The following is a 25,156-nucleotide window of genomic DNA, read 5'->3' as shown; positions in this document are numbered from 1 at the left end:
ATGCATTATGCCTTTTGTCCATTTTTTTGAAGACATGTGTGAAACTTTTCATAAGGTGAAACATTCTTGTATCTTCCCAATTGTTGCCGGGAAACTCATGAATTAATTTACGCGTCTATACAAATGCGGCACATCTCTCTACACCCAAATCTCGCAAAGTTCGTATTTTTTGGTTTTTCATTCGATGGCTGCCTTTCAACCTTGTCATGACTTGCGGAATCATATAAAACGATGGACAAAAAAATCCTTTTTTCCATTTTTTTTCTTTATCCCTACTGATTCTTAAAATTCCTGACCGCAAGTTTTTGAAGAATACTTCTGCTTCCGCCCGCCGTGCCTTAATGGCCAAAACTCGCTCGTTCGTCCTCTTCTGCCGCCGTGCCCTCTTCCTCTGTTGCCGGTGTGCCCCGTTCCTCCGTCAGTGTGCTTTCTTCCTCTGTTGCGGTCTCTGCGCCTGCCTTATCTCCTTTGGCCTCAGTGCCTTCCTGCTCCTTCGACTTTGTCGCTCCTCCTTCTGTTCCGTCCTGTCCTTTCGGTTTCTCCTTCCCTCGCCCTTCGTCTTCTGCGGCGTCAGTGCCTGCTGTTTCTGTCGTCCGTGTGCCTACTTCTGCCCATTTGTCCCCGGTTCGCAAGCCTGTGGCGCCCACCGGTGGAGAGGTCGAAGACATTTTGTTGGAGACCTTCCTCGACGAGCCAATCCAGTGGGGAGATTATGATGGCGGCCGTGGGGTTGTTGTCTCCCGTAAAAAGGAACAACTTCCGCCTCCCGTTGCCGATGATATCGACAATCCAGTGGATTGGGAGCCGCTGGGTTCGACTGAGGAGTCGACCTGGTCGGCTTGCGCCACTGGCCCAGGCAAAGTCCATGTGGAAGAAATAGATTGGGTGTATACCCTTTTCGATCCCATAAACTGGGAATGGTGCTACTAATCTGGCTCCCTACGACTAGTCGGTTAAAACAAGGGAATTTATTCCCTTCTCACGTATTCCGCCGCCTGCAATTTTCCTCCTTCTTTTTCTTTTTCTTGTCTCTTGTTTCTTTTCGCTCTCCCCCCCCCCCTTTGTTGTTGTTGTCTGTTGTTGTCTCTGCACCCCGTTGCGGTTGCCTTTGGTCGCGTCCTTGTGCCGTCCGTGTCGCCTTGCCCTTTGGCGATTTGTCCTTTGGCGTTTTCCGTTGGCCTTGTCTTGGTCTTGCGTTGCGTTGCCTTCGGTGTTGCCGGTTGCCTGGTGCTTGTCTTTGGCATTCCGTCTGACTTGTTGTCCGCTGCTTGTTCTCTGGTCGTCCTTTGGTTTCCCGGCTACCTTTGTGGTCTCCGTTTATGACCTTTGTTTCTGGCTTTTTCTCTCGGCGCGCCTCGGTGAACTTTGGCGCCGGTGTTTCTGTCTGGCATTTGGTGCGGCCTTTTCTCCTGGCCGCTTTCTCCTTGGGCCATTTCTCAGCTTGGCTTTTTTTTTTTTCCGTGGGCCCTTTTCCTTGGGCCACTTCCCCGCGTGGCCTTTTTCCTGGCCATTTCTCTGAGTCACCTTCCTTTGTGACCTTTTTTCCTGGCGCTTTCCCTGGGCCACGTTTCCCCTTTGTGGCCGTTCCCGCGGGCCACACTCCACCGTCTTTTGAGGTGGCGCTTTCCTTGGACCGGTTTTCCGTTTCGGCCTCTCTGGCTGGCCGCCTTCCAGCGCCTTTTGAGGTAGCCCTTTCTTCGGGGCCACTACCCGCTTTGACCGTTTTTCCTGCGGTCTCCTTTCCGCATGGCCTTCTTCTCCGGCCACCTTCGACTGGCCACTTTCTCCATGTGGCCTATCTCTTGGGCCACTCTCTCTCTTTGGCCGTTCCTGGTAGCCACTTTTTTCCGCGTGCCGTCTTTCCTGGACGCTTCCTTTTGGGCCACTTTCTGTGTGGCCCAACGTCTTTCTCCAGAGGCTTCCCTTCATCGTTTTCGAAGGGAAGCCTAAAACCAAGCTCAAAATATACATTCACGAATAAAGAATGAATTTTTCCTCTTTTCTCTGCCGCCATTGTTGGTATTTGATAAGAAGATCGATACTACGGGATCCAAAAATAAAGAACACCATAACGAAGCTGTTAATCGGTATAGCTGTCGCTAAACAATTGATAACAAATTGTACACAAAAATAAAAACGAAGTCGTTCAGTCAAGTTTAAATGCTTCCTCGATTCATTGTTGCCACAAAGAAAATTATCAAAAGATGATGGTTTCCGCAAATTTTGACATTGTCGCGTGAAGCCTGACACGGTAGATGGTCACTTTATTTTGGCGAAGAAATAATTTCGCCAGTCTCCTGAAGCACCGAAAGATGCCAGTGTGGAATCGACATGAATGCCTCATCATCTACTTTTACCATAAACTTTGACTTTGGCATGAACATTCAACATTCTGCATGGCGTGAATTTTTTCAACGTTCTCGGCCGTGTATCTTTTGGCCTGCAGCTCTGAAAAAAAAAGGGAACAAATAAAACGACGTTTTACAAGAATGATTTGACAGCAAAATCGCAGTTAAAAGAGCAATGTGGGCACATTCGCGACTAAAAAATTTTGACATAGCATGGATGGTAAAAATAAAAGAATGGCGTTTTGGAATCATATCAAGTTTGCAGTTTGGGAATTCCACAGGTGTTCTCGTTCAAAACTTGTTGATTGCAGCGCAGCATTTCGGTTCCCTTATTTCACTTCTTCCCAAGTAAGGATGGGTATACGTAACTGGAATTAAAATCACGCTCATACCGTTGATCACTCTGTGCCATGGTGTCGATCTGCTGCAACCATGGTACTGTCATTAATCATACAAAATATATGTCCCTCCCGGTCGTGGTGTCGATGTTATAATTTTGATGTTCTCCAAAGTCTATATCATGACTGGGATCTTATATCACATAATATCTTTTTTTTCTTGTATCTATTGATGGCCGAAAGACCGTGTTGGATAAACAGTGGATGGAAGCTGATTTGAAATGTCACTCGTGCATTCAATTTTTTTCGCTCAGGGATTTTATTTTTATTGCATGGATGGAAAAAGAGGCTATGAGCGTGACTTTGAATTTCCCCGCCAAGGGATGGCCTTGAACAAAGTGAGCGCACCCTGCCGATCCTCCTAACCCATGAGACGCTGAAATATGAGTCAGCCCGACCACCGTTCATCACCGGCCGACGAATCCAACGCCATGCTGCCGTCCACTTCGGATAAACGTACAGCTGACTCTCTCCGCGACACACTTCTTCATGATCAAACGATCGTTTCTGACGGTTTGCCCGATGAAGATGACGATCGATCTACCAAACGAGTCCGATTGGAAAAGACAACAGTAAAAGGTAGATCGGTACATGCTTCAAAGTACGTGAAATGATGTCTAATAACTGGTATGGTGGTTTATTTTTCTACGGCAGGTATGGACGAAGACACATTGTACAACGTGGCCATAACGAGCGAAACGACGGTGACGCACGAGGGCAGCAGCGACAGTAGCAACGAACAAGAGACCAAAGTGACCCAACAAACTGTCACGAGCACTATTTACGATCACGATTTTGATCAAGATTACAATGAAGAATCCGACCAAGATTGGGCCGGAGGCAGTGAAAGTGACAGCGATGCAAGCTTATGCGGCCAGGAATTACTGGATCACGCTACGTTTGGTGCTGACAATGACAGTTTGGAAGACGTCAATGTGGACGAGTACGATGACGAGAGTGTTTATAAACCATGTAAATATTTTGCGGTCTAGCAATTAGGCGCACCATATATGTTTTTGCTGATCCCCCCATTCCCCTTTTTTTTGTGTGTGTCTCCCAAACCCAGCATGGACAAGCTACACAGATGAGGAAGCAGAGCTGTTGCAGGAGGAAGCAAGGCAAATCGGTGAGTTTTTTTTTTTCTTTGCAGGGCAAATCGTTCATGGATAAAAGAAGAGAAAAGGAAGACTTATCTGGTTGCCAAGGTATGATCAAGTTTATTGAAAAATACGTCATTCAAGAATCCGTGCCCGTGGCGAAATTGCTCGAAGCGTTCAATATTATTATGGTATACGTTTTATTTTGTACTCTCATTGCATGCGTTATTGGATGCAGCTGACTCGGAATTCCTGTTTTTTTCTTAATTGTTGGTTGATCCCACAGAATCCTAGAGCTACCATGTTGGCGACCGATCGCGATCTATTTCCTATACTTCGTGCCGTTATTAGCCGTCACTTACGTAAGCGACGTCGGCTGGACAATGTCAATACGTTGGACGACGTGATTGGATTGCTTCGAGAAGCCAAGAATGTGATGATTGTCTCGGGTGCCGGTGTGTCGGTGTCGTGTGGCATCCCTGACTTCCGTTCCGAGACGGGCATTTATTCAAGATTGCAAGAATATCATCTCGACGATCCGCAGCAAATGTTCGACATTGAATACTTTCGAGACAGTCCCGAGATTTTTTATTCGTTTGCCAAGGAACTGTATCCCAGCAACTACGAACCCAGTCCCAGCCACATGTTTGTTAAATTAGTAGAAGACAAGGGCAAATTGCTCCGCAACTATACGCAGAACATCGACACCCTAGAACACAAGGCCGAGATACAACACGTCGTCAATTGTCACGGCAGCTTTGCCACCGCCAGTTGCGTCACGTGTGGTTTCAAATGCGATGGAAAGGATATTGAAGAATACATTTTCAACCAGGTAAGCGGACCAGCTTTTTGTGAAATAGGCCCATGCAAAAGGGCGGGAGGTAGTGGAGCGACTTAACGAGAAGTTCGGATTAGACGATTCCTCCTTGTCCACAGTGCGCGGCGACCCGAATTCCCTCAAAGACGTCATCCTCAAGTGATGAGGATGACAACGATACGCATCCTCACCGAGGCCGATCGATCATGAAGCCGGTAGGTGTCACGTCCACTATCTTCGAAACGAATGACGCAAGATACTAAGATGACAATAACCAAAAAAACCCATCGTTCAAATCAGGATATTACCTTTTTTGGTGAAAAATTACCGGATGAATTCGATCATTTACTTGCTGTGGATACGGACAAGGTTGATCTACTCATTGTGATGGGGTCGTCGTTAAAGGTGTCGCCTGTGTCAGAGATCATGTCGCAGATTCCGCACAGTGTGCCGCAAATTTTGATTAACCGAACACCTATTACGCACATGACGTTTGATGTTCAGCTGTTGGGCAACGCGGATGATATCGTACCGGAATTATGCAGGATGCTCCACTGGGATTTACGGCATAAGAAACTGCCAGGCGGTAGTGCATTGAGTGACGAAAGTTGGAAGCTCAGTCGAGAAGGGACGGGCGATGAAGTGACAATCATTGATCCCACCACCCATGAAACATTGACGGAACGAAAAATATGGAAATACTGGAGAGATGGTCTCTACACGTTTCCAGGCGCCGTGACGGACGAACAGTATTTTAATCATTTCAGGTACGGTGTTTCTAAAGAGAGTCTGAAACTGGGGCGTCTCTTTCCTTTTTTGAATTAGCGATAACAATGGGTTACATTAGATGTGATGAACGGGGAACGAGAGGTTCGGACGACGAAGACGAGGATGAAGACCGAGATGAAGGCGGCTCAGTGGAAGGACGTTCTACGCCAGAGAAACTTGCCGAAGCACCCACACTGACTGTCCCTGCAGATCACACCCCCAATGAAACATTATCTGAACAAACATCCAACAACTCCACCGTACCCTAACAAAAAACTGCCGTATTATTGATCGGACTTCTGTAATTCGCGCTTTGATAGTAAATAATAACATACTAATAAAAAAAAGACGCCGACATTCAGCAAGGAATCGTTGGGTGTTTTATTTTTGCATTTGGTGGGTGGGGGGGAGTGAGTCAATTTTCGGTTGAATGTCCAATGAGATGACGGGATTTTTTTCCAAGCGCTGAGATGGGAAATTCAAGCGTGCATGGTTCAGCTGACTCGTATCTTTTTTCTTCCTCTTTCCGAACGCTTTTTATTTTCCCTTTACAGACCTACCCACCCCAGCCGACTTAGGGTTTTTTGTTTTATTTTCTAGATCTCTTTAGTACCACTCTTTTTATTTTAGAATGCAAATGCAAGATGAAAGGCTAACATTTCTCTTGCCTCGGCCCATTTGGGTCAACGACATGGATGTCACTCACTGTCTCTCGTGCAACAATGCGTTTGGAGCACTTCGTCGAAGGGTACGCTTCTTTCAATAATCTGATACACAACTCTTTATTAAACGTTGCATTCTTTTTAGCATCATTGTCGACATTGGTAGGTGAGCTTGGTTATCGAATGCGGTGGGTATTGGTTTTGGCTAAAAAGAAAAGCACACACACAGCGGGAATATATTTTGTCACGACTGTTCCTCCCGAAGCGTACCACTACCTCAACTTGGTTACGGATCCAAACCTGTGCGAGTGTGCAATAACTGCTTTGAAGTGGCGTACCTAGTGACTTATGCGATTGACGAAGATCATGGATTGACCACTCAGGTACACCCACTGATTTTTGATTCGGCGAATCAAAAATAAAAGCATGCAAAAGTGTAACCAAAAACAGGATGGCTCAAGCGTAAAAAAAAATACTTGCATTAGATGCATGGTGCTCGCGGTTTACTGGAAATGACCGAACGAGACAATGGTAGGTAACAGTGTGCTGATTCATACGTCATGGACGGAATGGCTGAACCGGGGATGATTTTCAGAATTGGAATTGCATAATATGGTGGTTCACGGAGGCGTTGATGCCCTGATATGGCTGTGTCGTTCCTCTATCAATATCCAACTTCATCACCTCATTACGACAATACTGGCAATGCTCGCCGAAAAAGGTAACAATAATTTTCCGGGAGTAGGGTAACGTAGATCGTGGTTGCTGAGCTCGCACCTTTGTCTTAGAATCCATTCGGCCCGTGATTATCACCAAGTGGGCATTGCCTCCGTTGTTGCATCTCATTCGGCATTATGCGCAGTTGGACAAAGGCTTTACGGCAGATTTAAAAGAAAAACGAACCTCTGTGATCTCTTCTCAATCTAGTCTTTCCGGCACCACGAGCGATGGTACCGGTCCCCATTCTGTGTCTCCGCACGTCAATGGAGGCCCGTTGCAGACCGACACCGACCATTCCGAAATACGCCAGAGCATGATGTATGAAATCCTAATTAATTGCACCCACATTCTGTATCAACTGTCTCGTGCCGGTAAAAAAAACTGCATGGTAGCAATGACATTGGATACAAATTGTACTGACGACGGCTGCTAGGCATTCTGAGTCAGAAGGAAATCGTAAACGAAGGCGTGTTTGATGGATTGCTTGTACTCTCCACTTTCGAACCCATCAATTCAGACGATCATCGTGGGACCAAGGTGGACAACGAAACCATTGCTTCCGAAGAAGACGCTTTGAAAGATAGAATCACCATTGTACAAAATTTAGCCGCTAAAGCCATTTCAGCCATCAGTGCTTCAGGTAAGACCGTGGTTTCACCCTCTTGAGCCCCTCGGCACTACTTCTTTTTTTTTCGTGATCTTTGTAAAAGGAAAATTCTTAATGCAATTCATCGGATACCTTAGTGACCACGCAACCGAGCATCATTGACATATTGAAAGGCAGCGACAAGTTACCTCAGTTGTTACGATCCAATAACGAAGAAACGAGGAAATACATTGCCAAAACAATGGCTTACTTATCCTTACGAAATGGTTTGTATTACACTCACAGTCAGTTTTGGTGGGAAACCTGCGGATCTAATGGTATCTATCGGTATCTGTCGGTACGTTAGACAAATACAAGTCTTCTTTGCTTGAAGGGGATGGCGCTCGAGCATTGATGTCCATCATTGCGCTTTTACCACAAATGGAAGGCCGAGAATCACCCAAGGAAAGGATGGAGACGTTGAGTATCTACATGTCGAAAAAGATGGATAGCCTTGACGGTATCGAACGTCCATCCAATGCGACCGGAGAAAACGTTACAGAGCAGAGTATCCATACAGCCACGGTATCTCATGCTTGCTGTGCACTGGTATGGAAACCCCTGAATTCATGGAATCATTATGAGAAGGACTTAAGAGAACGGTTCAATTTTTCTTTAGGCCAATTTTGCTACGAACAGTAATTTTTGAATCGAGGATGGGTAAAGAGGGATTGGTTGTCTAGTATTAACTCGATTGAGTGTGTAGATGTGTCACAAAAAAAGTTGATGGACCTACCGCTGTTTCTCGAGTACCTTTGCAATGTTCCGGCTATCTTCCCTTCCAATGTGGAAATTCACCGACACGTTGCGCGATGTCTGGCCAACCTGGCAGCGCATGGTAAGGAAACAAAAGGTAGTTCACACTTGTGTTAGTCGTGGCAACTGATAAACATATTGTTTTTCGCTGCAGATGGAAATACCCAACGGATGATCCAGACGGACGCCTCGGCAGGCGACCAGTTCAGTGTGATTCCGACGTTGTTGGCCATGGCTCAAAGTTCCAATGCGGTGTCCGATATTCAGCGTCACATTCTTCGAGCCTTGGATAATCTCAGTTCTACAGGTACGTGATGCACAATGGAGTTGCTTTGCTTGGTAATATTCACTTTTGTTTCTGGAAAGTGCCCTCAAATTACGGATCCTTGTGGCATACGAGTTTTAAAGATGCTTACGCTTACGTGTCGCATGCGATGGAATCCAATGCCGATCCGGATATGCTAAAGCGGGCACAGAGTTTCATGGATCGTGTGAAGCAGGCACTTGAAAATAATGCCCCTTCTTCACTCACCTCAGCACCTACCGCCTCGTCTGTTCACAAAGAGAGTACCGAGGCGACGGACCAGGAGCCCATAGAAGAAGAATCAATAGACGAAGAGCCCAAGCCTGAACCCAAGATAGGACAAGGCCTCCCGACAAAAATCACACCGCCACCACCCACCGATACGAGCCCGGATGAAGAAAGTACCGAATCCACCGACCATGAACCTGTAGAAGCCGATAAAAGAGAAAAAACCAAAGGAAAGAAGGTCGCCTCCAAACGGCGATTCAGGAAACACTAAAGAAAAAAGAAAAAGGGAAGCTCAATAAAAACAGTTGTTCGGTGGAGCTGGAAAATTCCTCGTCCATGCCATTTTTTTTCTTTTTTTACATATTCGGTCTTGAAAATTCGGCAACCACGGGAGACTTTTTTTTTTTGGTTCTCAAACGCGCATTCATAGAATAAAAAGGTCTGCCCAGTTTTTTTTTTTTTGTGTGTCTGTAACCTTCTATTACCATCATGGCGCAAACCGATGATCGCATACCCTACTTTATTTCGTTGTGTGAAAAATTGTATAATCCGAAATCGTCGGAAGAACGTGAGGAAACCCAAATCTTGCTTGAATGCGCGTTTCCTACGTTTGCCGATGAACCCGGTGGTGGCATGGCCAAGAACCATCCATTGCTAGCATCTCGTATGGAGGCCCTACCGAGTTTTGGAATCACCACGCCAACCGGTACCGCTTCGTCGCTTCGTATATTGTTGGAAAACTCGGCCAGTCCTTATGTTCAAACATTCTGCCTTTCTCGACTCAAGCAGCTGGTACAAGCTCAATTCCCTGTGTTTAGCGACGATGCCAAAATTCAGCTGCGTAAGCCAAAAACACACACACACACAAAATGGTTCATGTTCAAGAACCCTGGTCGCTGACAGTAATGCTGTAGGCGCTTTCTTGCTCGATTATGCTTTTCGACATCCCGATCTGGTTCCTTTTGTCGTGAATCAATTGGCCAGTCTTCTTGCCTTGGTGACCCTATTAGGCTGGCAAGAATTCGATTCATATCGCCATATTCATGAGGATATTGTGCAATTTAATCAAGTAAAAATCCGAAACAAGCAGTGTATGAGTAATGTGGATAGGGAAGCTTATAATGACATCACCGCTGTTACTAGGCATCGATGGATCATCGTATCATCGGTATGCAGATTCTAGCCATCCTTGTGCAAGATATCAATCCACCGAGCTTCGCAAGAAATCTAGCCAAGTTTCGAAAGTCGGGTAAAGTATAAAAGACGACCTGACGGGACGCTGCTATATACTAAAACGGCCGTTTATAGCCGGAAGGTTCCGAGACACCCAGTTACTGGAAATATGCCAAATGGCATTAGACACTTTTAAGGAGATATTGGGTCAGACAGTGACCTACGCAAATCGTAAGTCTGGTGATGATGTGCGCACGCTTTAGATACTGCAGTTGACCCAACCTATGTGATAAATAGCTGGTCAGCAAGATCGCTTAAAGGACGCGACACTGAGTGTGCTGGTCAAATGCTTTTCGTACGATTTTAATGGCACCAGTTCCGATGACGCCGGTGAAGATGTAGGCACCGTCCAGGTAATTCTTCGCACTATATCTATGTTGTATATGAACATCCTTGGCTGATCGATTGTCCCTCAAGGTCCCTGCCACTTGGCGCCCTATGTTCATCAAAGAAGACTTTGTCAGCACTTTCTTCACTGCTTACCGCACATTTCTGCCACCCTTTTCTTCCAAAGTAAGCTTTGGTCAAAAACGTCGCAAGGCAGGCTAACGATCTCAGTGAACTAATACGTATGATGACAGGTGATGGAATGTATTGTCATGATTGCATCGGTGCGCAAGTCATTATTTACGACTCACAATGAACGGTCAGCGTTTGTACTTGCTCTCATGGACGGTGCAAGGGAGATCATGCTTACTTCGCAGGGAATGAATGATGCGGATAATTACAATGGATTCTGCCGTTTTCTGTACCGCTTCCGATCCACCGCTCCATTAAACGAATTGGCAGAAAAGGCAGGGTATCTTGATTGGATCCAGTTGGTGGCCAATTTCTCGCTGCAGGCGTTTCAGTCATGGAAGGTAGGCGTGTGTGAGCGTGCAAGGGTGATGTGATGGAGCATCTAACATCCAATGCTTGTACGGCTGGTAGTGGGCACCCAATACTGCCATGTACATTCTCGGATTCTGGTCGCGTATTGTGCAAAGCATGACCTATTATCATCAGTTGGGCGAAGGCACCGTGCAAAAACTAGAGAGTATCACCGTTGAAGTAAGTGTCAATTTATCAGTTTCGCGAACTGCATGAACACACATTTGTATGGACATTTGCTCACCCTCCATTGACAGCTGACGCAGGCGTATATTTCAACGGTAATGGAGTCGGTTCCCGTGATTATTGATGAAGGATTGGAAGGTATATATGCATGGTCTCATTGGCGAATGGATTCGCTGAACTGTCACTCATGGCATCATTGTGTAGACCCATTGGAAAATGAGGATTCTCTTATGGAAACATTGAATATGCTTGGACAAATTGCACGATGCAAATACGAACAATCGAGTACTGCACTGCTGGCGATATTTGATCCCATTGCTTCCCAGTATGAGGTAAAATTAATTGCTGGCACAAGGATATCCAATCTGCTTGTTTTGCGGCTCACTCATTTTTTCCCCGCTTTGTCCGATTTATCAGGGTCTCATTGCTGGTGCTGCATCAGGCATGACAGCCGGAAACGATTTCAAAGAGGCGCTAGAAATGATTGAAACCAAGTTTGCTTGGCTTGTGTACATGATTGCCGCATGCATAGGCAATCGATCGGTAAGCCCAACCTGTTAGACCATAAGGACGTGAAAGTACTGATCCGTTGAAATTTTGATTCAGTCCTTCCTCAGCTCCGATACCTTGGATACTGTGGACAGCCAACTTACTACCAAGGTGCTGCAACTGATGAATGTCCAACAAGCGTTACAGACTCAGCATGGCAATACCTTTATGAACGAAAAGCTGGATCTGGCCTTTATTGCCTTTTTCAATCAGTTCAAAAAATCATACATGGGTGACAGTATGAGTGGAAAAGAGGTAGGTGGAAATAATGCATCCATTGTTACGACTTGTTTTTTGTCGAAATATTGACATTAGTGTTAGATCTATACCAAAATTAACGAAGTCTTTGGCATCAACGACCATGTTCAAATGCTTAGCATGATCATGCGCAAAATGTAAGCCCATAGCAACAACAAAAAGAAATATGTCGGCTGCGCTGTATTCAAATCGGTATTGTTATTAATGCGTATTTGTTTGTAGTGTGGGCAATTTGCAGCATTGGGGTGATAATGAGCAAGTGGTTCGTCGTACGCTTGAATTATTTCAGGAGCTGGCCAACGGGTTCGTCATTTAACATGGGCTGAGAATGGCGGAAAATGGATGACTGACTCACCCTCGTTTCGGTTCCAGATACAGTCCTTCCAAGAATTTGCGAAAACTTCAAGTCACGCAAATGTTGCTTGAAAACCACATGTCGGGCCAGTTCACCTTCTTTGACCATCCTAAACAGCAGCAGAACAAAAAGCTGTACTACCATGTCCTCTGCAAGCTGCTATTTGCGAACGACAACGTGGGACGACGTGAATTGCAAGCCTTTATGAAACCCTTTGATATGCGATTGCAAAGCCTTGGTCCACTCGACACATTGGAAGCGTTTCAACAGGAGTCGGTCCGCGTAAGTAAATGACGTGCACGATATACAGAGCATGGATCTAATCGACAATGCGATCTAGCGTACGCTGCAGGACATTTTTACCGATCTGTGTGGTTTCATTACCCCTATTCAAAGCCGCCGAGAATTCACCGTTTTTTTCGATTGGTTCTATCCGGACTACATGCCCGTTCTTTTACGTGCTCTCGAAGCGTGGGCCCCCGATCCCATTGTCACGTCACTGTTGTTCTTTTACGCCGAATTCGTCCACAATAAATGCCAACGACTCAACTTTGAAATTTCCTCGCCCAACGGCATTTTAATGTTCCGCAACGCAAGCCAAATTATATGCAACTACGGTACCTTTCTTATTTATTGCCCTGCGAAACGTGCGCGTTATTAACAGGAGACATTGTCTAGGTCGAAAGATCATTGAACAACCTGTGACCGATCCCAATCGTAAATATGATTACAAGTATGTTTTGAAAAGAAAGGTTCATGCCGATGTCCTGACTCACAGTGTGCATTTATTAGATACAAGGGCATGGGACTGTGTTTCAGTATCTTATCTCGATGCCTCGGAGGACGATACATCAACTTTGGCGTGTTCTGGCTTTATCAGGATAAATGCATCGATAATGTGTTTAATATGATGATGCAGATGCTCCTTGATATTCCTATGAGTGACCTAATGGTAAAATGCCGATAGTGGTGGATGCTTTTTTAATCACGCGGATATGTAAAACTCACCAACATGGTTGATTAGGCTTTCCCAAAGTTGTCACGGGCATTTTGTTATCTGATTGATGAATTATCTCGGGAGCAGCTGATGGCTTTGCCGACGATTTCACCCGAAGCTTTCATCTATCTTATGCAAGCCTGTGAACAATGTATTGAATCGTCGGACAGTACGGTCCGATCGCACGCCTGTGCTGCTGTTTACAATATTGCCAGTTTCTTGGAGAACCCGCAGCTAAATCCGGTGATTGAAGAACAACGACGATCCTCGTTTGATGCAACTACGGGCAGTGGTCATTGGTTGCTCAACTACTTCACGCAGTATCCGCAAATATTGCCCACCCTGCTCGCCACGATTTTTAATCTCGTCCTGTTTGATGATAACAATGAACAATGGGCTCTCTCACGTCCCTTGTACGCACTGATGGTGATACAACGAGAGGTAATACGCTTAAAAGGGAAGGAAGGGGGAAAATGTCTCTTGTCACCATGCTGATCAATAACTTTTTTTTACACACAGTATACGATGAAATACATTAACGCGGTGATTGAGCAGCAGTTGCCTGAGCGACGTGAGCTAGTAACAACAGCACTGAATACATTGATGGAAGGCATCAACTGGACGTTGCATGTCAAAGATCGAGAACGGTTTACGCAGAACATCTCCAATTTCCGAAGGGAGTTGAATGCCAGCAATGTCGTTCTGGTGCCCTTGGTCACTCCCCCTTAATACGGAAGAAAACAAAAAAAAAGTGTCACTCCAACCATCTTCATTTCCCACTCCCATCCACTAACTCTCATTTTATAAAATTGGATTGCAAATTGAGTCAATCCCTGCTTCAAGAAATACACTTCATTTTATCATTCCTAAATTACAAATAACTGGCACCAGCCGCAGCAGTTTCGATGCCACGAAAGGGCAATGGCACAATACGGACGCACTAGATACCCATTATGACTTAACATTTCGCGACTCGATGTGAATTAGATTTATCGCTACCATACCACTTGCTGTGGCTGTTAAAAATAAGGCGAATATGCAAGCAAGAATCGCATTGTGCGTGGTTTGGTTGGCAAACCTTTGCTTGTCAAGGTCGGGCCAGGCAGAGAAAATAAAAAAAAAAGGCAAAACGGTGTGAATTGGCCTTTCAAAACACAGAATCGATCTACAACTTCTCGCTCTTAAAGGGCCTTTGCCTTCTCTGTGAGGACCGGCGCACACCTTGTCAATGGTACAAGTTATATGTTTTTCATCATCGGTTGTCGTTCCAACGGTGCAGGAACTACACATTGACTGCGGGTCTTATCCGATACCCTGCATGGATTTCGTTCAAGACACTGTTCTTTTTTGGATCAAAGTTTTGGCTGGTGAAGAATTTGAGGATATGCATGGTCTGTACATCACATAGTGATATTTGTGTGACAAAGTGACAACTTACAGTAATATAATGAGGCAAGTGCTATGACCCTCGCACGACTCATTGACCCTCATCAACCTACAGATACGTGGTTGCTTAATCTGTAGTTTCTGCGTATGTATAACCGATTACAAGCTACCTGATACCGAGTGAAGTGGGTTTTCCCTGATCAAAAAACCACGTTGATTGGCAGCAGTGGTACCTTATTCCTGTTTCCTCACTGACACCAATCTTCATTGGCTCATTTTGCTGAACGTGTAACGTGAATACCGGCGGTAGTCTAAATGCACCTCGGACCTTCATTGGCTGGTTTCCTCCATGATACCCAGGCCTCACTGGCTTATTTTGGCTGAAATTGTAACGTCAACACCGGCTGCACTCGACCTTCATTGGGCACCTTTGCCTGATTGTGCACACGCTGGTATCAACGCGGTATCATGGTCTTTTTTATTGCACTGATTACTAACCTACATAAATACTGTGCCATCATTATGGAAAGTGTCCAATTTTCTGATTCAACCCGTCCGCTTAGCTGATGCACTAGGCACACTGTATATTGACCTTGTAGGGGGAATGGCAACGATCGACAAAACGATCCAATATTACTGGGTAAACTGAGGAAGCCATCACTATGGACGGCGTCCGACCAACCTTTACCATTTGATTGTCATGGGGGAGGGTTGGATACGTTGTTAGGCTTTTGTTGGCTTGTTGGTAAGGCGATCTTAAACTTGCGGTAAGGTAGATCGGTTTCAGTTCGTTGTCAGTGAGCATCAGATATATGTGTGAAATCATAACGGATACATTGATATCACAACTAAAAGCAGTGGATCGTAAAGCGAAACCGTAACTAAAAAGAGGGACATAATTCACAATCAGGGACATAAAATCACAGGCCGTAACTAACTAGCGAGAAAATCGTAACTAAACAACGAGTCAGAAATCACAATCGTGACTAAATAATGGGACATAATTCACAATCGTAAATAAATAACGGGACATTTCACAAGCGTAAATAAATCGGGACGTAAATCACAATCGTTGTTGTGAGAATCGACCTGTCATTTTCTGTGCCTGATCTCTTACACCAGTGCCCCTTTTCTTTTTTACCCACCGAACTTTACACCATGATGTTTCATTTAGTCACCTTTTAATGCTCACCACTTCACTTTCTGACGTTCACTAATTCACCCATTAATGTTTGCTACTTTATGTGCTAATGTTCATATATTCATCTAGTGATAATCTTCACGTTGTTTGACAATTATTAGCATAGTTGATTCTTTAAGTATAACTACCCTTCAAATTCAATCCGAAATAAAGCAGTGAATAACATATCAACACATCTCTTCTGACCTTTTCGACGCTCAGAGTAGCGCACTTGTTCTTTTAATCTTTTTTATATCTATATCGATCTTCGATCCCGACACTATGTGTCCTTGGCTCTTTTTATTATGATAGATCGTCCCGAGGAACGCAACGATCTGATATACGTCGCTCTTTGTTATCTGGTGCTCACTTGAAAATTTCGAACTGAAAAAAAAAAAAAAAAAAAAACGCAAACCCCGTCTACTTTACCAACTAGCCGATTCTACCTCTAACAACGATCTTTGACGTGAAGCAAATTATTAGTTTCTATAGCAATTGATTTTTAAGCCGGCACTTTTGTGTAGTGGATCGAGGCAAAAAGTAATGTGAATGACGGAGAGGAAAATAATAATAATAGGAATTTATATTTTACGGGCGATAGATGAGAGGATAATGAGGGCTATGTGTTTGATGTTGATGGAAAGTGAATAAATTAAAGCAACAATGTCTTTTTTAGGTTGATCATTGACGATGGTTTTTTTTTTTTTAGCATGATAAAGGGTAAGTAAATGAAAATGTGGGTGAGATTGCCGTTGGGGCGGTAAAATGTGTCTTTATTTTTACAGCAATGAATATGTATGTCAATTTGGTAAGATCATAAACTGATTAATTGGCATGGTTTGTTAAATATTTATTTTGCAAATGCGAGCAAGACAGTATATGTAATATGAGTAATTGAGAGCTGACAATGGAATACAAAAATTGGAGAGAGAAAAAGGGCATCGTGATGGTATATGAATAAAAATGTTAGATATTAGATTTGGCCCGGCGATGAGTACCGCTGGTAATAAAGGCGTAATTGGTTTCCATGGTAGGGCCATTGGATGGTACTAAATCAGGGAATAGAACCGAGTCGACATGATCCACGTTATTCGATCCAGGAGGCAACATGCTTTCTACACCGTCATTAGGATGGTTGGTTGCAGCTGTGGTGGTCGAAGGATTTCGACTTCTATCTGCTCGTCTGTAACCGTGACTGGAAGCAAACGAGGCCCGACGTTGATGGTTGGGCAGCGTCCGTAATTCCCATTCTTCATAGGGTTGTGTGTCCGAAGCACTGTTCCACGAAGGACTGAGTGAAGGGATTGCTAGCGCATGGTCCGTGGGAGGCACCGCGAGGGTTCTGTCAGGGTGATGATCCGCAAAAAAGAACGCGTGATGATCGTCTCGTGAAGAAGTGATATGCGCCGGTGAATGGTGGTCCATACCGCGATGGATGGAGGGAGTAGGTTCATCCTGATCTTTAGCGATGGAAGGCGGGCGAGAGTCCTTATCTTTGGCGCCCATGCGTCGCCTTCTATACCGTTTCACAGCGAACCAAATGCCCCATCCCAGAATGGCCAGCAAGATCAAGGGGCCAAAGATAAACACAGGAATAGCAATTTGCTTGTTCTGATCGACCCACGCTTTGACCGTATTCCCTGCACACGACGTGAATCAGTCCAACCTTTTCTCTTTTGATGATGGATATCAGCGTGTACTTACATACGCCTGTGCTCACGCAGGAGCCTTTATGGCAGTAGCCTGCCAAGCCGCATTCCGTGCCGTCGAGAAACATACCGCTTAATACCAAGCAGTTGCGAGAATCCGAGGGATCGGCGCAACTCACTTGGCAAGAATCTTTCTGAAACGAGCACTGTTCACTGACATTGAGTCGCAACCCGCGCGCGATACATTGAGCGTCGCGGGATGTGCATACTCCCGAAGCGCACTTCATTGTACCGTTCGCGCAAGGGGTACCATCGTCGTCGTAATGATCGTCAGGACATTGCACAGAAGAGCCAGTGCAGTATTCAATGGTATCACACTCCGACACAGGCGGGCGACAGACAGTAGTGGCCGGTGCAATATCGCAGTTTAAGCAACACTGATGACTGTAATCACTAAGAAAGAAAATTGGTTCAGACACATGAAAAGATCTCTTTTGTGGTTGGATAGATGTGAGACACTTACTCGCAAATCGCGTGCGGTTTCAGACGGCATGTCCGAGCGTCACAGCAATTACTGTCGGTGAGACCTGGATCACACTCTTCTCCCGGTTCAAGGATACCGTTCCCGCACAGGGAGGTAGTCCCCGTTGTAAGCGCATTCGGTGCTGAGCAACCATAACCGTGTCAATAATGGAATCATACCGAGTATGCCTTTGTTTTTCAATCAGGGCACAATAGCTTACATTGAAGGCAGTAGCCAATGTTGGGGAACGAGCTACAAATATCCGCCATAGAACATGGACTGAAATCGTTGGTAGAAACATTGCTGGTAGGATTCATCAGATACGTTTCACCGGCACTGCAACGCGTCTCACTCAGCGGACAGCATCCGCAGTTACCAATACAGGGGCACGATTGAGCCATACAATCATGAATAGCACCTACGCAGAAAAAGGAAAACTATGTGTCAGTTTGCTGTCCGCATATACCTGTCAACCGACAAAAAAAAATCATACCAAATCCGTGTCCAATTTCATGGGCCACCACCTTCCACTCTTCACGCGTAATGGAAGAAACCCCAGTGCCAGAGACCCATTCAAAAGATCCGTTATCTGCACATACGTTTAGGACCCGTGATAAACCGGAGAAGGGGCTACTTACCTTCGACTTGTTGCGAAGCCTGGGTTTCGCACAATTGACTTAACCATGCGATGCCCACTTTGATCCCGGTGCTAGACAAAAAAGGTTCAACAAATCCATGTTAAAAAGCAAAGACAAATTTTTCATAACACTACAATTGACATACGAGCACCGGGTCATCAAGTGCCACAAAGCGGCACCATCTTCGCCTTTCTTGCCACGCCATAAACTAAAGTCGCTGAGACGGTCATTGATGGTGTAAAAGTTGGAGCAGCGCTGATTCCAGTTGTTCTGGGATTTGGATCGACGTGGACACTCGGGGCTTGACAGATGAAGGTAAATTAAACCGAGGGAAACGTTAAACGTACGTTCAAAAACACCGGAAGCGACATTCCAGTCATTGACGATTTGAATTTTGGCGCTGCGGACACCGCCATAAGAAGAAGTATACGTACAATCCGCCGCTACAGCGAAATCGTTGAACAAATCAGGGTCTGTAACAACACAGTTGGCATGCAGAGTAGCCTTTGAGAGAAAGGGTATTTACCTGCACCCATAAAAGCAACTGAAGGGAAAATGGACAGGTGAGATCAGTATCTGTTTTATTCGCCTATTGATTTTTCCTTTTTTTTCGGTAGACGTACTTTTCCTGGCGGTTGGACACCCTTGCAAAGGTGTGTTTCGCTTTGTCAACAGATTGACATGGTCCAAGGGGACGATACCGTAATTACTACTGCTGTTGTCCATGAGTGGTGGAACCGACACCGTCGTACTATTCCGATTCCCTCGTCGTAAGCCTGTGAGTTCTTGATTGTAAGTCAAATCTTCCATGCCACAAGTGATATCGTCCTTAACGTCTCGCGTGTCAAATCGGTGCATAAATGGAACTGAATGGAACGGGGCGGCGATGGTGTCGGAATCTCGATAGATCACCATGGCGTCGTCGCTGTTCGGATAGGGATCGTCGTTTCGCTTCCGTAACCTGAAGTTCGATTGCGTCTTGATATGGTACACATCGCTATTCACTGCAAACGCACCTTCGAAAAGGGGATGCTCGCTCCTTTTTTCAATTGAGAAAAGAAAAATAAAATGAATGCTTCAATTTTTCCACACATTGTGAGCCAGATTCTTACTGAATATCGTGTCGAAGCGTGATACGTGCCCAGTGGGTATGTTGTTTTTCGGTGATCAAGTCATCGGGTATTGTTTCCGGTAACTCTATTGGTGTTTCCGAGACCATGCCTTTATATATGCGAAATTGATCTCGGCGAATGGGCTCGACATGTTGCTGACCATCGGTGTGTTCAATCGTGACAGTAGCGTCCGGGTGAAACATGTCAATGTTTGGAATTAAATACAGATGAAACGACTGTTCAAAGGCAGAGAACTGAAGTAGAAAAGATGCATCGTGTTCAAGATCAATGACAGATGGGGTTGTGGGTATCGCTGAACGTTTGGCCGTGATTCCGTGCATTGACGTTAACATCAAGGTAATTCGAGGATTATTGATTGTTTCCACCCGAGAAAGTCGATCGCTGCGAGTTCCCTGGGCTGATGAAAAAAAGATTGTGAGTAACCCGTACAATGTTGAGTCAAAATAACCAGTTGCGTACCAATAACAGCAATGATGAAGGTCGCGCAGAGCTGAGCCCACAGGATCAGCCATGGACCAACCATCGTAAAGGCCAATGTACAAAGTAAAAAGAGGGGAAAAAAGAAAAAGGGCGCTGTCGGTGAATCCGTGAATCCACGGTACAGTGACCTTGCGAATGAGATGATGAATGAATAAATTAGATGAAGAACGTGAGACGGGGCTATGCAGCAAATGAGGATGAATAGAGCATGGATTGAGGAGCGTGGTTTGTGCGATAAAAGAAGGTACTTTTTTCGGGTCCCTTCCACACTGGATCCGTGGCGGCGGAGTTCACGAAATGATGCTTTTATTTTTTTTGGGTGCCTGAATTTTGCGTCTGAACATGGTTTGCTCCTATATTTTATCTTGACCTTCAAAGACGTCTCTACCCTGGTTCTTAATTAGTTATATTGCCCGTAACCAGAATACAGATGCCGTCAATTATTGCATGCAATGGAAACCATTATGCTTGAGCAATTAAATAGAATTGTATGGATACACTGGGTTTATATTAGGCAACAACCGCCATTCCCCCTTTCATCCATCGTTGTGGTCCGAAATTGCCGAGTGCCAGCATGGAGGGACAGTGACGAAACCAGGGTTCACCCAATGTGGTTTATGAACTCTACTCAGCAGTGGTTGCACTGTAGCTGAAAATCATACCCACCTTTTCCACCGTCCTATGTTTTACTCATTGGTAAAGCACAGTCTGCAGCGTTATATACGGACTTCTGCACAAAAACGACAAGCGGCGTTGCCCCAGATACAAGACAATCCTTATCACTAGAAACGGACGACTTTAGGTACTGACTACCGGGTGCGAAAGAAACTTCCTTTTCTTTATTTACTATTTCGCTTGACCATAAAATTATTTGCGGTAAATGATTCCTATTTCTGCAATATCGTCAAGAGCTAGTCATGTTGAGAGATCACGCCCGTGACCGGGTTGTTCATAACGAAACCAAATGTGACGGTGGACTTGGGAGTTGGCCGATTTTCACGGTTTTGCTTCTTTTTATCTTACCATGTCGAGGTCCAACAGCATTACATCCACCTCGCCCATTCACGATAATTTACAATATGATCCCGAAATATATTTTCAGCAAGCCAGTATCGCCGAAGCACGAGCGCTGGAAAAACGTACAAGGTCCGTCCTTGCTTCACCACGACATTTATTCACCTCAATGTACACACTAACAACAACCACCCCTCACCGTACCATATAATAGAAATAACATTGCCATGCAGCAAAAAAAGTTGCGGGCCATGGTAGGGTAGGGAGACAAGAACCCATGAATGTCTATGCTTTTGTGATGGGCTCATTACTTCTTTTACATAATAGAGAACAATACGTGGATCTCATTTCGGCCGCCGACACCATCATTGCCATGAGTAAAACAGCTCAACAAGTGCAAAAAACCGTGGACCACATGCAATCTATTTGCGAAGTTGGAAGGATACGCAAACATGCGATACAAACGCGCGAAGCAGCAACCCAGGCCTCAGGAGGTACGACTATTTATTTTTCTTTGACCCTACTCAAAGTTCTATGGGTGTGGTATCATGATGTTGTGAGGGTGTCAACATGCATGATACGTGGAAGAGGTAGTGGCTGTTGAGCTAACCTTGTTAACCCGCTTCGTAGAACGAAAACAGCGACCCTTGTACGTATTGACGTCTCTTATTAAAGCGCTTGTCGATGTTCCAGAACAGGTATTGCCAGAAACAGATACAAACGGGGATCTTTCGCTTGCTAAACATCTCATCTGTGTTTTTGCAGATATGGCACGCTCTGGAAAACCACGATTATTTGCATGCGACACGTCTGTACACGATCGCCAGCCTTATCCACGATATGCTGGATTCGGAAACCTTTGACACTTCGATCGATATCAATGTAATATATTTGGAAATGGTTACTGAAAGAGTTTCTATTCGCTCAGAAATCGTACTATTTTGTAGGAGGCTTTTCCGGTGGTTCATCGTCAATGGGATGCTGTCAGTTTTTTTAAACCACAAATTATGCAGAAATCAACCGCACATTTGGGTGTGCCTGAACAGGATGCCAAGGTAAACACAACGCACACAATGATAGATTTCGATGCCCCAACCACCCACTGATACCCAACGTAATGGTTTTTCCAGCCCATTGCCGAAATCTTGACAGCGCAAATGATCTTGAAAAGTCTCACCTTCAGTGATACCTTAACCAAGCTGTTGGAGATACGAATGCAAAATATAAAAAACCAGATGACGTGGTCCACCAAAGAGAGCAAGTCGGCCGAAATGCAGGAAGATCGTGTCGCGCATCAGCTTCGTGAAGTGATTCAAATAGTCAAAGCGACGTTCACCCATGTATTCGATATGTACATCAGCGGACCCCATGTGCTGGTGAACTATGTGCGGGATAGTCAAACCAACTTTATGAAGTCCCCCTCTTCCATTGCTCGCTTGTTTTCCCCGAGTACCAATGCTTATTTATTGGTACGCTATTTACCAGAACCTGTGCAAAATTACTCCCCACCTATGGATACAGGCGATCCATTGACGGTGGACGAAGTGCGACTGGCCATGCAAGCGTGGCTTGATCAGGTTCATCACCTGCTTCGTGATCATTTAAATTCCATATTACAACAACTGACGACGCAAAAGAAACTGGTTCAAGTGCGTTCGCGTGTATGGGAGCTTTTGCAGAAGGATGATCAGCCTGGCTCCGGTTGGCAACAGGTAAAATATTTTCTGTATCCCAATGCGACCCGTCCAAGTTCTGTCACCGTTCTTAAACTTTTGTTGTGTCCAAGGTTTGCCAAGGCCTCCTGGGAACCCATTATTCCATTTGGAATACATTACTGCGTGACAGTATCAATGAACAGGCGAAACAGTTGATTCGAGCAGGACTCCATGAATTGGCTCAACAACCCAAGCAATCCGTATGGCCCCTCCTTGCGGATGGGCAACAACCTCACAAAGGTAAATAATAGCAGATGTTTTGTTGTCATGGTTCTCGTTGATAATGACGCATCACCTCTTGGTCATTCAGGTTTTCAATTATCACTGCCCATCTGGCCCAGTTCTCGCCGTCCAAACTCTGTCATTACACTACCAAACTCATCCAACGTATCAGAGATTGAATCTTTTAAAAGAATGGTCAAACAGGCCGCCAACGAACGAACCACCGCCATTGAACAGTTGCAGTCGAAATTTGATGAAAAGCTGCAATCACTCCGTCAAGATGTGGAATATCATTTAGCTTTCCGTGATCAGGAAGTCTTTGATTGCAAAGCGTACGTCTTGAAAATGGGTTTTTATGAACGCGTTTCCGGCGATCTGACGCTTTTTTGCTGACCATTAGAGATACCGAGATGATCTCTTTCTATTTCCAAAACGAATGTTCTGCGGCTTTGACACAATATGTCGATGGCTTAAGGTTGCTTTTCAAAGATCTTGATGCGTGGGCAGATAAAAAGTCGGGTACGTAACATTGATGACAGCTGGGGGGTTGGTACCATGTTTTTTAAAACCTTGATGTATTTCCAGCCAATGATGTCGCTATCGTGATTGGACGTTTGGCACGGACCATTGCTACGTTATCCAAAGAATTACCACGTGCTTTCTCTTGCTTCTCATCAGCCGTGCGATCATTTGAATTGCGCAGTGATATTGACAAAGGTATCGTAACATGTACATGAAGATGATTGAAGCTTTGATCTAATGCCATGTTATTTCAATAACCACAGATACAAGGTATCTTCAAGTGAAAAACGACTTGTTGGAAACCTTTCACGAGGCGCATCGTGGCTGGATAGACAGTGTGTGTGGTGAATATGCTTCCGCATTGCACATCGCCTTGACAACCCTACACTGGAATGACGAATGTGCCGCTGCTTTATTATGGGAACGTAAGTTGTGTCTTATTTGCAACTTTGTTTCCTTTGAATTTCCTTGCTGCTTTCCAAAGAAACCTAGGCTGACAGGTGAATAGGAAACGAGGCCGATCTCGTTTTCCCTACACAGGCTACGAATGACATTGTACGAGCTATATTTAGGGTGTGCGAAGAGATGCAGCGTGTGAATAGCAATATGCTTGATAAGGTAAATTTAATTAATGCATGTTATTGCCATTAGCTCATTTCTTTTTTATTTTTTGCTTTAGATTGTTGTGCAATCACTCCGCGAGAAGCTGTGGCAGGCGACGCGCAAGACGGTTTCAGCTTTTCTTGCGCGCGAGCCGCTCGACCTTACCGAAAAAGGCGCAACTCAGCTCATTTTTGATGTTTACTTTTTGAGCATCGTTTTGAATGACGATGGCATGACAACAACAGAGAATGCGCAGATCACAACCAAGGCTAAACAAGCGGTAAGCTTTCCAACTAAAAATGAAATCGGATGGCGAAACCACGTTACCAACCCATGGCGTCACAATATAGATCGATCCCATTAACTGGGCTGTGATCGAAAACCAATTTGCTACAGCCGCTGAACGATTTTACCTGAAGCAACTTTTGATTATGAGTATTCTTACCCGAGCGCAACAGAATACCCTGTCCAGGTAAGTTGAATGGCTCAAAAAAAAGTAACCTTTCCCTTGGAATGCGGTTACTTCAAGGTGATTATCCCACTAAATGCATGTTTGTTTCTTTTTTATTTCTGTTTTCTGTTCTTTCCCTGCACCTGTTTGTTTTCATCGTCTGTTGCCCATTTAGCACCCGTAAAATGGGAGCGCAGAAACCACCTCAGCAAGGACAACATAATGTATTGCCTGTAGCCCCGCCCGTGCCTCGGTTCACATTTTTGCCCATGGGTCATTTCAACAGTTCCGTTCAGGCACAATAAAACAGGACAATCACCTGGATGTATTTAGAATTCTCAACTACGCATAAACACGAACATTTGCTTTGCATATGTTTAGATGGTATCCATCTCGCATACTCACACATCAACTGTTATCCATGATACCATATATAAACATCATCACC

General features: G+C 44.9%; 9 protein-coding genes across 9 annotated transcripts; 8 read left to right on the top strand and 1 right to left on the bottom strand.

Annotated features, from left to right (window-relative positions):
• Window positions 1–341: 341 nt before the first annotated feature.
• Window positions 342–930, top strand: BYT42DRAFT_541816 (uncharacterized protein; the record flags this gene model as incomplete). Its single annotated transcript, XM_051565575.1, has 2 exons — window positions 342–417; window positions 479–930. The coding sequence occupies 2 exons, from the start codon at window positions 342–344 to the stop codon at window positions 928–930; spliced, it is 528 nt and encodes a 175-aa protein (XP_051428104.1).
• An 88-nt stretch (window positions 931–1,018) lies between these two features.
• On the top strand, window positions 1,019–2,132 carry BYT42DRAFT_12017 (uncharacterized protein). The gene has a single exon (XM_051562141.1). The coding sequence runs from the start codon at window positions 1,320–1,322 to the stop codon at window positions 1,986–1,988; it is 669 nt and encodes a 222-aa protein (XP_051428103.1). The 5' UTR covers window positions 1,019–1,319; the 3' UTR covers window positions 1,989–2,132.
• An 861-nt stretch (window positions 2,133–2,993) lies between these two features.
• BYT42DRAFT_551496 (DHS-like NAD/FAD-binding domain-containing protein) lies at window positions 2,994–5,931 on the top strand. The gene is made up of 7 exons (XM_051566267.1): window positions 2,994–3,718; window positions 3,813–3,872; window positions 3,952–4,034; window positions 4,130–4,675; window positions 4,759–4,875; window positions 4,961–5,427; window positions 5,508–5,931. The coding sequence occupies exons 1-7, from the start codon at window positions 3,376–3,378 to the stop codon at window positions 5,695–5,697; spliced, it is 1,806 nt and encodes a 601-aa protein (XP_051428102.1). The 5' UTR covers window positions 2,994–3,375; the 3' UTR covers window positions 5,698–5,931.
• A 20-nt stretch (window positions 5,932–5,951) lies between these two features.
• On the top strand, window positions 5,952–9,260 carry BYT42DRAFT_551493 (armadillo-type protein). Its single transcript, XM_051566266.1, has 13 exons — window positions 5,952–6,176; window positions 6,236–6,252; window positions 6,320–6,473; window positions 6,576–6,621; window positions 6,686–6,811; window positions 6,879–7,181; window positions 7,244–7,450; window positions 7,555–7,683; window positions 7,764–8,005; window positions 8,076–8,094; window positions 8,163–8,294; window positions 8,367–8,519; window positions 8,579–9,260. Exons 1-13 carry the CDS (start codon window positions 6,060–6,062, stop codon window positions 9,013–9,015), a joined length of 2,082 nt encoding a protein of 693 aa, XP_051428101.1. The 5' UTR covers window positions 5,952–6,059; the 3' UTR covers window positions 9,016–9,260.
• BYT42DRAFT_551478 (armadillo-type protein) lies at window positions 9,162–14,058 on the top strand. The gene is made up of 20 exons (XM_051566265.1): window positions 9,162–9,585; window positions 9,659–9,813; window positions 9,888–9,993; window positions 10,053–10,148; window positions 10,215–10,330; window positions 10,395–10,490; window positions 10,559–10,837; window positions 10,908–11,027; window positions 11,105–11,171; window positions 11,238–11,365; window positions 11,451–11,576; window positions 11,640–11,837; window positions 11,904–11,977; window positions 12,063–12,143; window positions 12,213–12,477; window positions 12,536–12,812; window positions 12,874–12,928; window positions 12,988–13,147; window positions 13,220–13,633; window positions 13,712–14,058. Exons 1-20 carry the CDS (start codon window positions 9,234–9,236, stop codon window positions 13,919–13,921), a joined length of 3,375 nt encoding a protein of 1,124 aa, XP_051428100.1. The 5' UTR covers window positions 9,162–9,233; the 3' UTR covers window positions 13,922–14,058.
• Window positions 14,059–16,589: 2,531 nt separating this feature from the next.
• On the bottom strand, window positions 16,590–20,425 carry BYT42DRAFT_551475 (Metallo-peptidase family M12-domain-containing protein). Its single transcript, XM_051566264.1, has 11 exons — window positions 20,161–20,425; window positions 19,681–20,098; window positions 19,192–19,607; window positions 19,095–19,112; window positions 18,714–19,011; window positions 18,569–18,639; window positions 18,424–18,519; window positions 18,151–18,348; window positions 17,931–18,072; window positions 17,463–17,860; window positions 16,590–17,398 (listed from the first exon to the last, which is right to left on the bottom strand). Exons 1-11 carry the CDS (start codon window positions 20,222–20,224, stop codon window positions 16,725–16,727), a joined length of 2,793 nt encoding a protein of 930 aa, XP_051428099.1. The 5' UTR covers window positions 20,225–20,425; the 3' UTR covers window positions 16,590–16,724.
• A 595-nt stretch (window positions 20,426–21,020) lies between these two features.
• On the top strand, window positions 21,021–21,884 carry BYT42DRAFT_11711 (uncharacterized protein). Its single transcript, XM_051562126.1, has 3 exons — window positions 21,021–21,327; window positions 21,410–21,454; window positions 21,523–21,884. The coding sequence occupies exons 1-3, from the start codon at window positions 21,206–21,208 to the stop codon at window positions 21,797–21,799; spliced, it is 444 nt and encodes a 147-aa protein (XP_051428098.1). The 5' UTR covers window positions 21,021–21,205; the 3' UTR covers window positions 21,800–21,884.
• A 546-nt stretch (window positions 21,885–22,430) lies between these two features.
• Window positions 22,431–24,162, top strand: BYT42DRAFT_487226 (uncharacterized protein; the record flags this gene model as incomplete). Its single annotated transcript, XM_051563785.1, has 6 exons — window positions 22,431–22,907; window positions 22,982–23,150; window positions 23,221–23,464; window positions 23,533–23,651; window positions 23,718–23,849; window positions 23,918–24,162. The coding sequence occupies 6 exons, from the start codon at window positions 22,431–22,433 to the stop codon at window positions 24,160–24,162; spliced, it is 1,386 nt and encodes a 461-aa protein (XP_051428097.1).
• On the top strand, window positions 24,129–24,928 carry BYT42DRAFT_11768 (uncharacterized protein). The gene is made up of 3 exons (XM_051562132.1): window positions 24,129–24,272; window positions 24,334–24,729; window positions 24,884–24,928. Exons 1-2 carry the CDS (start codon window positions 24,240–24,242, stop codon window positions 24,619–24,621), a joined length of 321 nt encoding a protein of 106 aa, XP_051428096.1. The 5' UTR covers window positions 24,129–24,239; the 3' UTR covers window positions 24,622–24,729; window positions 24,884–24,928.
• Window positions 24,929–25,156: the final 228 nt, after the last annotated feature.

The sequence above is a fragment of the Radiomyces spectabilis genome (assembly GCF_025331425.1).
Source record: "Radiomyces spectabilis strain NRRL 2753 chromosome Unknown BYT42scaffold_1, whole genome shotgun sequence".
NCBI classification, from domain to species: domain Eukaryota; kingdom Fungi; phylum Mucoromycota; class Mucoromycetes; order Mucorales; family Radiomycetaceae; genus Radiomyces; species Radiomyces spectabilis.
Note: the sequence above shows the minus strand (reverse complement) of the source record. Positions and strands in the feature narration are given on the sequence as shown.

Bases quoted from the DNA above. Each gene is read 5' to 3' on its own strand.
- BYT42DRAFT_11768 (XM_051562132.1), top strand. From the start codon at position 24,240: ATGCAGCGTGTGAATAGCAATATGCTTGATAAG. The intron at 24,273-24,333 runs GTAAATTTAATT...TTTTTGCTTTAG, and splicing joins ATAGCAATATGCTTGATAAG to ATTGTTGTGCAATCACTCCG.
- BYT42DRAFT_551478 (XM_051566265.1), top strand. From the start codon at position 9,234: ATGGCGCAAACCGATGATCGCATACCCTACTTTATTTCGTTGTGTGAA. The intron at 11,838-11,903 runs GTAGGTGGAAAT...CATTAGTGTTAG, and splicing joins ACAGTATGAGTGGAAAAGAG to ATCTATACCAAAATTAACGA. The intron at 12,929-12,987 runs GTATGTTTTGAA...TGCATTTATTAG, and splicing joins AATCGTAAATATGATTACAA to ATACAAGGGCATGGGACTGT.
- BYT42DRAFT_12017 (XM_051562141.1), top strand. From the start codon at position 1,320: ATGACCTTTGTTTCTGGCTTTTTCTCTCGGCGCGCCTCGGTGAACTTT.
- BYT42DRAFT_551496 (XM_051566267.1), top strand. From the start codon at position 3,376: ATGGTGGTTTATTTTTCTACGGCAGGTATGGACGAAGACACATTGTAC. The intron at 3,719-3,812 runs GTAAATATTTTG...TCCCAAACCCAG, and splicing joins CGAGAGTGTTTATAAACCAT to CATGGACAAGCTACACAGAT. The intron at 4,676-4,758 runs GTAAGCGGACCA...AGTTCGGATTAG, and splicing joins AAGAATACATTTTCAACCAG to ACGATTCCTCCTTGTCCACA.
- BYT42DRAFT_551475 (XM_051566264.1), bottom strand. From the start codon at position 20,224: ATGGTTGGTCCATGGCTGATCCTGTGGGCTCAGCTCTGCGCGACCTTC. The intron at 20,099-20,160 runs GTACGCAACTGG...TTTTTTCATCAG, and splicing joins CTTCATCATTGCTGTTATTG to CCCAGGGAACTCGCAGCGAT. The intron at 19,608-19,680 runs GTAAGAATCTGG...AATTGAAAAAAG, and splicing joins ACGCTTCGACACGATATTCA to GAGCGAGCATCCCCTTTTCG.
- BYT42DRAFT_551493 (XM_051566266.1), top strand. From the start codon at position 6,060: ATGCAAATGCAAGATGAAAGGCTAACATTTCTCTTGCCTCGGCCCATT. The intron at 6,622-6,685 runs GTAGGTAACAGT...GATGATTTTCAG, and splicing joins AATGACCGAACGAGACAATG to AATTGGAATTGCATAATATG. The intron at 7,684-7,763 runs GTTTGTATTACA...TCGGTACGTTAG, and splicing joins TTACTTATCCTTACGAAATG to ACAAATACAAGTCTTCTTTG.
- BYT42DRAFT_11711 (XM_051562126.1), top strand. From the start codon at position 21,206: ATGTCGAGGTCCAACAGCATTACATCCACCTCGCCCATTCACGATAAT. The intron at 21,328-21,409 runs GTCCGTCCTTGC...ACCATATAATAG, and splicing joins GCGCTGGAAAAACGTACAAG to AAATAACATTGCCATGCAGC. The intron at 21,455-21,522 runs GTAGGGAGACAA...TTTACATAATAG, and splicing joins AAGTTGCGGGCCATGGTAGG to AGAACAATACGTGGATCTCA.